General features: G+C 41.1%; 1 protein-coding gene across 1 annotated transcript in view; it reads right to left on the bottom strand.

Annotated features, from left to right (window-relative positions):
• LVRN (laeverin) overlaps positions 1 to 13,259 on the bottom strand; it is a 78,846-nt gene that overhangs the window by 50,326 nt on the left and 15,261 nt on the right. The window contains exons 2-3 of the mRNA XM_060006976.1: positions 6,791 to 6,933; positions 5,427 to 5,566 (exon numbers count right to left, since the gene is read on the bottom strand). Of these exons, the coding sequence (XP_059862959.1) occupies positions 5,427 to 5,566; positions 6,791 to 6,933 (283 nt within the window). The remainder of the gene's footprint in view (positions 1 to 5,426; positions 5,567 to 6,790; positions 6,934 to 13,259) is intronic.

The raw sequence follows: 13,259 nt of genomic DNA on the forward strand, positions 1-13,259 counted from the left end.
TTAACAGATTGAAGGAGAAAAACCATATGATCATCTCAATAGATGCAGAAAAAGCTTTTGAAAAAATTCAACACCGATTTATGATAAAAATCCTGCAGAAAGTAGGCATAGAGGGAACTTTCCTCAACATAATAAAGGCCATATATGACAAACCCACAGCCAACATCGTCCTCAACGGTGAAAAACTGAAAGCATTTCCACTAAGATCAGGAGCAAGACAAAGTTGCCCACTCTCACCACTATTATTCAACATAGTTTTGGAAGTTTTAGCCACAGCAATCAAAGAAGAAAAGGAAATAAAAGGAATCCAAATCGGAAAAGAAGAAGGAAAGCTGTCACTGTTTGCAGATGACATGATATTATACATAGAGAATCCTAAAGATGCTACCAGAAAACTACTAGAGCTAATCTATGAATTTGGTAAAGTGGCAGGATACAAAATTAATGCACAGAAATCTCTGGCATTCCTATACACTAATGATGAAAAATCTGAAAGTGAAATCAAGAAAACACTCCCATTTACCACTGCAACAAAAAGAATAAAATATCTAGGAATAAACCTACCTAAGGAGACAAAAGACCTGTATGCAGAAAATTATAAGACACTGATGAAAGAAATTAAAGATGATACAAATAGATGGAGAGATATACCATGTTCTTGGATCGTAAGAATCAACATTGTGAAAATGACTCTATTGCCCAAAGCAATCTACAGATTCAATGCCATCCCTATCAAACTACCACTGGCATTTTTCACAGAACTAGAACAAAAAATGTCACAATTTGTATGGAAACACAAAAGGCCCTGAATAGCCAAAGCAATCTTGAGAACGAAAAACGGAGCTGGAGTAATCAGGCTCCCTGACTTCAGACTATACTACAAAGCTACAGTCATCAAGACAGTATGGTACTGGCACAAAAACAGAAAAATAGATCAATGGAACAGGATAGAAAGCCCAGAGATAAACCCACACACATATGGTCACCTTATCTTTGATAAAGCAGGCAGGAATGTACAGTGGAGAAAGGACAGCCTCTTCAATAAGTGGTGCTGGGAAAACTGGACAGGTACATGTAAAAGTATGAGATTAGATCACTCCCTAACACCATACACAAAAATAAGCTCAAAATGGATTAAAGACTTAAATGTAAGGCCAGAAACTATAAAACTCTTAGAGGAAAACATAGGCAGAACACTCTATGACATAAATCACAGCAAGATCCTTTTTGTCCCACCTCCTAGAGAAATGGAAATAAAAACAAAAATAAACAAATGGGACCTAATGAAACTTCAAAGCTTTTGCACAGCAAAGGAAACCATAAACAAGACCAAAAGACAACCCTCAGAATGGGAGAAAATATTTGCAAATGAAGCAACTGACAAAGGATTAATCTCCAAAATTTATAAGCAGCTCATGCAGCTCAATAACAAAAAAACAAACAACCCAATCCAAAAATGGGCAGAAGACCTAAATAGACATTTCTCCAAAGAAGATAGACAGACTGCCAGCAAACACATGAAAGAATGCTCAACATCATTAATCATTAGAGAAATGCAAATCAAAACTACAGTGAGATATCATCTCACACCAGTCAGAATGGCCATCATCAAAAAATCTAGAAACAATAAATGCTGGAGAGGGTGTGGAGAAAAGGGAACCCTCTTGCACTGCTAGTGGGAATGTGAATTGGTACAGCCACTATGGAGAACAGTATGGAGGTTCCTTAAAAAACTAGAAATAGAACTACCATATGACCCAGTAATCCCACTACTGGGCATATACCCTGAGAAAACCGAAATTCAAAAAGAGTCATTACCAAAATGTTCATTACAGCTCTATTTAAAATAGCCCGGAGATGGAAACAACCTAAGTGTCCATCATCGGATGAATGGATAAAGAAGATGTGGCACATATATACAATGGAATATTACTCAGCCATAAAAAGAAATGAAACTGAGCTATTTGTAATGAGGTGGATAGACCTAGAGTCTGTCATACAGAGTGAAGTAAGTCAGAAAGAGAAAGACAAATACCGTATGCTAACACATATAAATGGAATTTAAGAAAAAAAAATGTCATGAAGAACCTAGGGGTAAGACAGGAATAAAGACACAGACCTACTAGAGAATGGACTTGAGGATATGGGGAGGGGGAATGGTAAGCTGTGAGGAAGTGAGAGAGTGGCATGGACATATATACACTACCAAATGTAAGGTAGATAGCTAGTGGGAAGCAGCCGCATAGCTCAGGGAGATCAGCTCGGTTGTTTGTGACCGCCTGGAGGGGTGGGATAGGGAGGGTGGGAGGGAGGGAGACACAAGAGGGAAGAGATATGGAAACATATGTATATGTATAACTGATTCACTTTGTTATAAAGCAGAAACTAACACACCATTGTAAAGCAATTATACTCCAATAAAGATGTAAAAAAAAAAAAAAAAATCCTGGGAATGGTATCTACCCCCACAGAAAATGTCTATTCTATGCTGGAATAGACAAAGAGTCCCTTGGATCCTTGCTTCCCTTTTCAGGACATATTTCCAACGATTCAAACCAGAATTGGGCAGTTAATAGGGGTTAAACAGTATAGAACATATTAAGCAAATTTGAATCGTGCAAATTTAAAATGGTTTGTTAAAGAACACATTAATAGTCCCATCTTATTTTCCAAATTTGAAATAAGGTTAATTTCCTTAATTTTAAAAAGTGCATCAAAAGTCTTATGACTTTATAGTTGTTGAAACAAGTGAATTATATTCTGTTTATGACACTTCCTCATTAGTACCTGAAAAGAAATCCCTGCCGTGTTTTGTTATTTTAACACAACAGTGCTGTCGTTTGGGCATCTGAACTTGTTTGTGTGACTTTGGTGACTAATGTGATGTTGTTTTAACATTCATTGGTATTTTAATATGAAGTCATGGTATCCCCAATACCACCTGAGCACTTTTAAATAGAGTTGTTAGTTTTAGCTAAAAAACACATATGAAACTTATAACCCTAGAATGAAAGTTAGCGAGGAGGGAATTAGATAATTATACTGACGTGAATACAGTTAATTTGAGAAAGAGCTCTCTGCAAAACAGTAAAGAAAATGCAAAGAAAACGAAAAGCAACACAACAATATCTTCAGATTGCTGCCCTCCACGACCACGTTTATCTGACTTGGCTTTTACTTCTGCTGGAGAATTTGTCTTGAATCAAGTGACTTTTGAATTACCTGAGGGCTTCAGGAACGCTCCCCTTTCACAAAATGCAGCCACCTGTTTTGGAAGCCTCCTGCCTGGAGCCCCTCCTTCCTTGCAGCCTCCTCCCCGCCAGGCCCCATTATCCTGCGAAAGAGGGGCCCAGGACTCCACCCTGCCCCTAACGCTACCGCTACCCGTACCTGCCCCTTCTCAAGCTCTCACCTCCACGGCAAGGCCAGGAAGACATCTAAACCAGAGCCCACGCTACTGAGTGGAAATAACAGTCGCCTTTCCCCACGTTCAGGATAATGTGTGCAAATTAACTGTAGTCTTGGGAGGAAAAAAGGCAGTTATGGGAGGAAAAAAGGCAGTTAACAACTAATGTTTGCATGTAAATTTCCAGGTTACAAAGCTCCTCCCGTAAACAACCACTCTTTAAGCCAAAAGGGAGGCAAACGATGATTCCGAGCTGTGGGGGAAGAGGCAGGGCAGCTAGGATCACAAACAGGTGCAGAACATTTTGGGAACGCAGCCATAAGGTTCCTTCAAAGTCACACCTAGCCCACCAGCGTGTCCTTGTGGCCCTCCTTAGACACAGCAGACCTCAGCATCTAAGAGCAGAATATCTTTACACATGTCCACGTGTGATAGATTCTACTCAAAATATGTTATTTCCAACCTTAGTTATCCGTGTCTTATGTTTATCCTCATGCCACGCATGAACCGCATTTTCAACTTCACTAAATTTTTATCTCTTACTTAATGAGTCATCTTTGTCGAGTCTGGATGCTATTCCAAGAGTACAGTCTGGTTCCCTGTAGAGTATATGATGGACTCCTTCACTTCCCAGAGCTGAGCCAGAGCCAAGTGCAACATTCCACTGATAAACTCATCCCAAATTTCAAGTTTCTGGCTAAGACCATGACTTTCTTAGGCATGTTCCATTTCCTCTTTGCTTTCTGTCGCAGCTGGCTTTCTTTCCAGGGTGATCTTTCGTGAAGAAACAGGTATGATCCTTTATAAGAATTATTCACTGTGCAGCAGCATTGAGAGCAACAAGCCACTGGAGATGAGGATGCTGACAGTCACCTTGGGTCACGCGTGAGCTCCGGGCCCACTCCTTCATGCCAGGTACAAACCATGGGCTTCCACCTCATGCCTGAGTAGATTTATCAATATATGCCATGAACATCTGACTTGGCTCATGTTGTATCTGTGAATATGAAGCATCTGACCAATGATTGTTCAATAAGGGAAATCAGGCTGGATCCAACAGCTGAGGAAAATGACTTGTTGTTTGCATCTAACACGGTATTATTAATTCATCCTTAGGAGGAGGGGCTTTGAACGATTCTCCCCCTGGTGACAGACTTGGCTCGTCCACAGCTTCCTTGCCTCCACAAGTCAGTGGCACAAGCCTGGAAGTTCACGGGCCCAGGAGAGAGCCTCCACCTGCTGTAGGGCCTGACTCTCCTCAGCCCGGTGAAGTCGATCTGACTAGGAAAAACTGGGCCTGAGGCACTGGCCCTACTTACCTCCACACTCTAGCGTAGGGAGTGAACCAGTCTATAAAGTACTGCTACAATAACCTTGATATTTCTCTAAAGGATTATTACGTAAAGAGAGTATAATTGGGTGAAAAACTGGGTGTTTCAGGATGGAGCACCTATTTACACAACTCTAGGGAAGTGTTCATGCCCCAGAGGTGAGGAGCCCAGCGGACCTGCTCCTTGATAGGGATGACGCTTAACCTGCCTGCAGCATTTCAGCCAGAGCAGCTATCCCAGCTGGTGTCAGTTTGGGTTGTTTGGTGTCTGTGTCATAGTGGCTGCTAGACATTTTGGGCAGCACCCTGGCTTCAAGGCTGCAGTAGCATGTAGGCGAAGCCAACAACAGGTAAACCTGAGCTTCCAGATGCTAGTGTGCCCGCTTTCCCTGTTCTCTCCTGTACTCTGAAAGGCAGCGAAAGCCTGGGAAGTGGGGGGGCTCAGAACCTGCCTCGAGTGGGCTTAATGAGCAGGCTTTCCATAGAAACCCGTCCGCAGAACCGCAGTGGGAACCGTTGCATCCCGTTCTGCAATTCCGCGCTGAGAGTGGTAACAGGGCTTGGGGGAGATCAGAGGGAGAACCAGGAGGGGACGGTGGGGTCTGTAGGCATAGCCCCTGATGCAGGAGTGCCTGAGCAGCCCGCGGCCAGTACAAATATCCCCTTACCTGGAGGGTCTCCGTCACTCACCTCCTTGCCCCTTTCAGTCCTGCTGACATGCTCGTAGTCACAGATAGCAAAGGCGGCTAGATAAGTGGGCATATGGGGCGTGGTGTGAAAGGTAGTAACAGTCCACTTGCTTCCATTCACGTCTTCTTTCTCAGACTGACCTAGAGAAATTGATTTTAGTCCAAATCACTGTAAATAAGTAATAATAAGCACAATTATCTACCTTTGAAATAATTCATCAAGTCGACTGTCACTCAGCTATTTCTTCCCAGCTCCTCCCCAGAGTGCAGCAGTTTGGACTTGTCTACCCCCAAGCTATCAAAAACATATTAGGAAGGCCTAAGGACAGTATCTCGGTCCTGAATTAGCACTTTGAATGACACGGTCTGGATGGAGGGCAAATCTACGGGCACTGTAAACTAGACCCATGAGCTACCTCCTCTCTTTCCCATTCACGACTGTTTCCTAGTCCAGCCCATCTCTCTCAGCCCTTAATCTAGAGTTTCCCAGGCCCATAGTAGGTCAACAAGGTACAATTCTGCCATTCTCAGGTTTCGGGCAGGTCTTCAGTGGAGTCACACTGTGGGTTTTAAACCTGAAATCACAAACTCAAACGCCTGTGAGGGCCGGGTACTTGATGTGAACGGGCTGGTTTACACTAACAGCGAGTGGTGGGGACCATGGCAGGCAGGGGCAGGGGCTTGGTCTGAAGGAGGTAGCCCCTTCTCAGCGGCAACTATCACTGGCACCTTGGAAGTGCAGGGCCAGTGTTGTAAGATGTTCTGAGTTTCAAAAAAAAAAGTAAGAATTTTTATTTTTATGAGGAATCTCTGAATTAAAAGAAATTGGATGCCAATTCAATCAAAAGAAAAAACTACTGTGAGCCAAAAACAAAACAAAAAAACCAAACCAAACCAAACCCACATCTATGTACCAGATTCAGACCAAGTTCACTAGCTTGTTATCACTAATGATCAATAGTTGAAGCCCAAATTAACGGGCAGACAGGCTGCCAATGTATGAGAACAGTGTAGTGTCCTCAGCTCCTAATACAAACAATCAGGATTTACCATCACCAAGATGTGGGTGCTGATGCATATCCCATGTGACTGCCCCCCCTGGTTATAATATACTACAATCATAACACACTCTCAACACATTGACCAGAAAATCTACTGATATAAAATCTATTACAGAGTTAAATATATATACACATATATAATTCATATAAAAACATATAAATACAAATATATAATTAAACATATAATATATAACATTATATATACATATGTATATGTGTATATATAATTATATTATATATAGATAGATACACATATACATATATGTACATGTATACATTTACAACGATAGGAAACATTACTTACCTAGCTTTGGCATGTTGGAAAGGGCCACATAACTTGGATGATGAATAACTGTAATATTAAAAGTTGCCTTCAGAGCTGGCTCATCAAAACAAGGGAAAACATTCCTGGCAAATGTTGGTTCCATCTGAGATGCTAAGAGGGCCCTGAAATACATTTTTGGGAAAAATCTATTTTTATTTCAAACCAGAGGAAGCAAAAAAATATATATATTGAGGGATTATGGCTTATAATTATCTTCAGGAAGGAGCTGTAATGTTTTCCCCTCATCTTCCTCACTGCCCTCCCCATAATACAAACACACTCCAGTCCTCACTGTCCCTGAGAATTCCTGTAAGACCTAAAATACAAAAGAACTCTTTAATTTTCAACTGCAAAATAACATTTACTTCATTACATCATATGCCTTTAAAACTGTTTACAAACAAAATAGGAACAAATATAACAAACATGCAATGCCAGGCTTTTGAGAACCAAGGATTTTTTAAAACTAGGATTACTTCTTTGGGGATGGGCTATTGCTTTCATCCTCCATCAAAGAGCAAGTCAAAAGAAGAATGTATGTTTTTTATCTTTTTCTCACATGTTCCTCTTTTTCCTGGTTGAAAACTTTAAAAAGTTTTATTTTGCATATCCTTGGGGCTAAACAATATGGACACATCCCAACTGAACAAAACAATTTTCATTTACATGTGGATGGATTTATTGAATCCCTACTGCTCCTTCCTCCATCTCCAAGGAAAAATACAAAAGGTGACACGATCCCACAATGCACTGGTGATTTATAGGGAAAAGCTTAGGGACAAGAGTACCCTGAGCAAACAAGATTTCCAGGTTCATCCTCTGTAAACACTGCCTGAGTCTGACAAGAGCATGGGTCCTATCAAACAACTTTCTCCTCCAAAGAAACCTGCAGTCTCATTAACCCATTTTCCAAGACTCTGTGACCTGGGAACTGCTTTTAGATGACAATTGTGGATGATAAATTCCTTTTTTTCTCCGAAGGTGCTGAGACTTAATGTCTCTCATGCATTTACCCCAGCTCAGGCCCAGTCCTTAGATAAATAAAAGGAGAATTCAACACAGATATCTTGAGAGCACTGTCTATCCATTATTCACCTCTGTAAATCCCTCCTCCACCATGATAAGGGCCCTGCTCACATAAAACTTCACACAGCTTTAGGAAGAGCACACACAACAGGAGGCATGTTCAAAAGCGTTTCACAGTCAGCTAGTTTGATGTGCTCAAAACCTCACTGTGACAAAACCGTAATTTTCAACAAGCGTATTTTGCTTTATTGGCTTTTCCCTACTTTATTCTACTCTTGCTTTCTTGGCTGAAAGGGGGCTTGTGGGCTCTGACAAGCAGCCACTTTGGCTGCAAGACTCTGCTCCATCCACCGCTGGCTGAGCAACCCTGAACTAGTCACGTAGTCTTGCTGAGCCCGTTTCCCCATCTAGAAAAAAATGACACTAGCTATGTTTCATCGCTGGATGAGCTTTTATATTATTAGTAACTACATGTAGCAATAAATGACCTGTGAATTCGCCTATATTCCTTCCAATCTCACAGATTATTCTTGATATAGATGAACTACAGAAGAATTCAAGGAAGAATAAGTTACAGAGTAAGGGTGGAGGGTTGGAAATTACAAATGCATTTAAAAAGTTTCCATCACTTTGCTGTACAGCAGAAATTAAACACAACATTGTAAAAAAAAAAAAGTTTCCAGAGATCACAGGTGACCACAAGCTGAATATGAACCACATTTGTCTCCCCAATTGATTTTAAACTATGAGAAATTAGGGGTTATGTATTTTTTCTTCTGTATCATTTAAAATACTTGGCTAAAATATGGGTTCATGGCAAATAAGTATTTTCTCAGCCGTGGAGGCACTATAAAGTAAAGGAAGCTTGATGTTAGTATATACAGAAGAACATGAAGTATTTTGCAGAGTTTGCCACCTTGGCATTTGTTTGTTTTGTAGTATTGGTTGGTATCTTTTAAAGGGATGGGATAAAGTACAGAAGATTCAAGCAATTGACAATACAGTGAAAAGAAAGATGAGCAGGGAACTCAGCAACCTGAGTAGTTGCTCAGGATCTGCAGTGTAAACATAGTGGTGTAACTTTGGGAAAGTTGCTTAAACTCTTTGGACATCCATTTCTATAAAATGCAGGATGGGACTAGATGATCTCTAAGTCCACTTAGAGCTCTAAAACTGATTCCAACAGAGATAAAGGCTCCAACAGGATGGAGAAAAGAGCCCTTGAGGTGGCCATGACTGAGTCATCTAGGATGAAGAGAAATAGTCCCCTTGGGAGTTTTCATACCTGGCCTTCAGCAGATCTGTGAGCCTCCTGAAATCGCAGGGACACTTTGTACAAATGGTGATCTGTTAGCATGAAAAGTGCAATGTAAAGTGAAAAAGTGCATTCAAGTATATAATACATGCTTATGTATTTGGAAAGCCAACACATGCCTGTTGTTTTTGTAATGGAAACTATAGAAAGTACAGCTTGATGACATCTCTGCTGCCATAACTCCCCAAAGCATGTGACTCTCAAGGAGGTGGCAAGGTGGGGAGGAGGGAGAAAATCAGCCTCTTCGAGGAGGTGGGAAACTTTCATGCTCACCAAAGGTGCAGGTTTAAAAAGGCGAGGAGACACCAGCTTAGGGAGTCACTGCTTTAACAAATGAAGCAACAAGCAAGTCCTTCCAATTCCATGATTAAGGTCTCCAGAGAAGTGAAATGAAAGAAACACTTGGCTTTTACTCAACTATTTCCCTCCCTGGTGTTATACAAGCAAACAAAAAGGGAAAAATCCCTACAACACACAGCCTTTCTGGCTCTCAATCTTAACTCCAAAGGTCAGGGCCAGCCGGCAGCACACACAATCTGGTTATGCCACATCTGGACCCAAGGCTGATATGTATTTCCCTTCTCTCTCTGCTTTGGACTCAAGCAACCCTGTAAGGATATCCTTCCTCCCTTCAAACCTCACAGAAACATGTTATTATGGTGCCTATGAAGTCTGGGTTTAGAGTGGTCAGCCGGTGAGGGAGTTCATTTGGGAGAATTTGTCTCCTAGTGGCTCGCTATTGCAAAGCCACTTTCCTGCCCTCTTGTACAGCAAGAGAATGGTGGGCTCACCACTTTCTTATGCTGGAAAAGGTCTTAGCAGGCAAGACACGTGATGCCCTTGGGGATCCATCTACTACCACATAAAAAATATTCATTTAGTACAGTATTTCATTCCAAATTATTTTATGAACTCCATACGCCTACAGCTCTAGTTAAGAAGTGCTAAATAACATAGCTGGTCAAGGATTAAGTAAGACTCTTTAGAGAGTTGTCTGCCTTGATTTTTTTTTTAACACAGTAACAACACTCAGATATCAAAATGTTTAGTAAAGACGGACGTTACACCACTGGATTGGCCCGTGAATCATGTTTGTTTATTATTTGCATAATATGATCTTAAAACTGAAGTTTCCACCAGACGACAAAACATAATAGATGTAAAATTCCAAACAAAGGTGCCAGACCATGTTATGAAGATTTTGAAAGTAAATGGCCTCAAGAACCTTCAAGCCACTCTTGGGTTTCTCAGCTACATCGCGGACATAGAAGAAGGGTCAGAGAACGTAGATAAAAGAGATCAGAGGAGAGATTCCTTGGTGGGGAGGGACATTATGTTGCCATGTCCTCCTGCACCCAGGGAGTTGGGAGGAGGTGCCACCCTATAAACCTGAGACAGGGGGAGAAAATCCCTCACAGAGCAGTGGAAGTGTTTCCTAAGGCTGAGGGACTTAGAGGCTGTACCCAATTCACTCCTGAGAAAGCTGAAATTGACACTGGCTGGAGTTGGACTCCTATCAGGTGGGAATCTATACTGACTGTTTTGGAGCCAGAACCAGGAGAGTGCTGCTGCCTTGGGACCCACATCAGTCCCAGGCAAGGGATGTATGAGTGTTCCTTGGAAAAGCCGTGGGCCCTGAGACAGAATCTTAGATTCTGTCCAATAGAGCCACCTGGAGGAGCTTGGAGATGCACTACTGTGTGTCTAGGGGCCGAGGAAGGAGTTACAAGTGACAATCAGAACAGAGAAATAAGAGAAGCAACCTTCAGGGACAAGAGAATTGTAGGAGAAAGAGAAACAGTGAGAAAGCTCTGAGGAGTCCAAGAAAATGACATCTCAAGGGAAAAAGGCATCTGCTAGACCAGAGCGAGACCAAGCAATGAGAGTACTGGTTCAAATAAGAGCTTCCCTGTGTGTTGCCTCTCCCTCTCTCCACTAGTCCCACTGGACCTGGTAGGGTTTAAATAACAGCTCAAGATGGAAGGGGAGGACTAGAAATAGGAGGCAGAGAGATGGAAAGACCACTACCCTCTATGTCACTGCAGGCTTCTATCCTTAAGTCAGCCCAAGCTCGGAGAAGTGAGGTTGGAGAGAGGAAAAGGGAGATTTAACAGCAACTTAAGTTCAAAGTTTTGAGTATCACCCAGGACTGGATTTCCTAAGTTTTTTGCATCTGGATAATGTTTGTAACTTAGTGACCGTAGATCATCTATTACCTAAGAATTAGCAGGAAATTATGGGTTGCTAGAGTATACATGCAGGAGCAAGAGCTATTATCCCAGAGACTAAATTGTAAAAGGACAGTGGGAGAAAAATGATTGCATTTTTACTGAATTATGAGGTGTGGTATTTCAATATGCTAGTTACACTTGTTTTCAAAAGATACAGGATCTAAACCTCTGATGAGCAAACCATCTCCCAGAGAAAACTGCTCAGCCACATAAAATGTGTGGGTTCAACAGCTCTATAAGGTAATGAACTGACCTCTTTTCTCTGTGACACCAGCGATATCATGTGCTTGGCACTTGAGTTCACTGACCTTGTTTTGAGACTTCTAAATTCTTTCCTAATATTACTCAAATTTCTCTCTTGTGTGTCATACCCTGAGGACTGTGCCAGATTTCCTGCATAAACAGCAACTGGAAGGGAGTCTTTTTAAATTCACTGCTCACTCTTTGGACACCTGCACAAAATGATTGACCTTGATCATGCTCTTTCCACCTTAATTTGTCCCAAATAAAGATCTTAATTTTCTTCAGGCATTTGACACTAACAAGCCGCTCCCACCTCTTGATTTTTCTATTTTCATTTCTCTAAATACTACCGTATTTTTTCTTATCTTTTAAAAAGGAAATGGGGTGATCAGAGATGCAAGTATTCCTAAAGGATACTGCACAAGAATAGGATTCATACATTCGCTCTCTCTTTTTTTTCTTAAATTTCAGTTGGTTTTTATTTTATTTTAATTTAATTTTGTTTTTACACAGCAGGTTCTTATTACTTATCTGTTTTATACATGTTAGTGTATATACGTCAATCCCAATCTCTCAATTCATCCCACCACCACCACCAACGACCCCCCACTCTCCCCCCTTGGTGTCCATACATTTGTTCTCTACATCTGTGTCTCTATTTCTGCCTTGCAAACTGGTTCATCTTTCTAGATTCCACAAATATGCGTTAATATGTGATATTTGTTTTTCTCTTTCTGACTTACTTCACTCTGTATGACAGTCTCTAGGTCCATCCACTTCTCTGCAAATGACCCAATTTTGCTCCTTTTTATGGCTGAGTAATATTCCACTGTATATATGTACCACATCTTCTTTATCCATTCATCTGTCGATGGGCATTTAGGTTGCTTCCATGACCTGGCTATTGTAAATTGTGCTGCAATGAACATTGGGGTGCATGTGTCTTTTTGAATTATGGTTTTCTCTGGGTATATGCCCAATAGTGGGATTGCTGGATCATATGGTAATTCTATTTTTACCTTTTTAAGGAATGTCCATACTGTTCTCCATAGTGGCTGTATCAATTTACATTCCCACCCACAGTGAAAGAGGGTTTCCTTTTCTCCATACCCTCTCCAGCATTTGTTGTTTGTAAATATTCTGATGATGCCCATTCTAATTGGTGTGAGGTGATGCCTCATTGTAGTTTTCATTTGCATTTCTCTAATAATTAGTGATGTTGAACAGCTTTTCATGTGCCTCTTGGCCATCTGTATGTCTTCTTTGGAGAAATGTTTATTTAGGTCTTCTGCCCATTTTTGGATTGGGTTGTTTGTTTTTTTTGATATTGAGCTGCATGAGGTGCTTGTACATTTTGGAGACTAATCCTTTGTCAGTTGCTTCCTTTGCAAATATTCTCTCCCATTCTGAGGGTTATCTTTTCGTCTTGTTTATGGTTTCCTTTGCTGTGCAAAAGCTTTTAAGTTTTATTAGGTCCCGTTTGTTTATTTTCATTTTTATTTCCATCACTCTAGGAGGTGGGTCAAAAAAGATCTTGCTGTGATTTATGTCAAAGACTGTTCTGCCTATGTTGTACTCTAAGAGTTTTATAGTGTCCGGGCTTATATTTAGGTCTTTAATCCATTTTGAGTTT

The sequence above is a fragment of the Delphinus delphis genome, chromosome 3, assembly GCF_949987515.2.
Source record: "Delphinus delphis chromosome 3, mDelDel1.2, whole genome shotgun sequence".
NCBI lineage: Eukaryota > Metazoa > Chordata > Mammalia > Artiodactyla > Delphinidae > Delphinus > Delphinus delphis.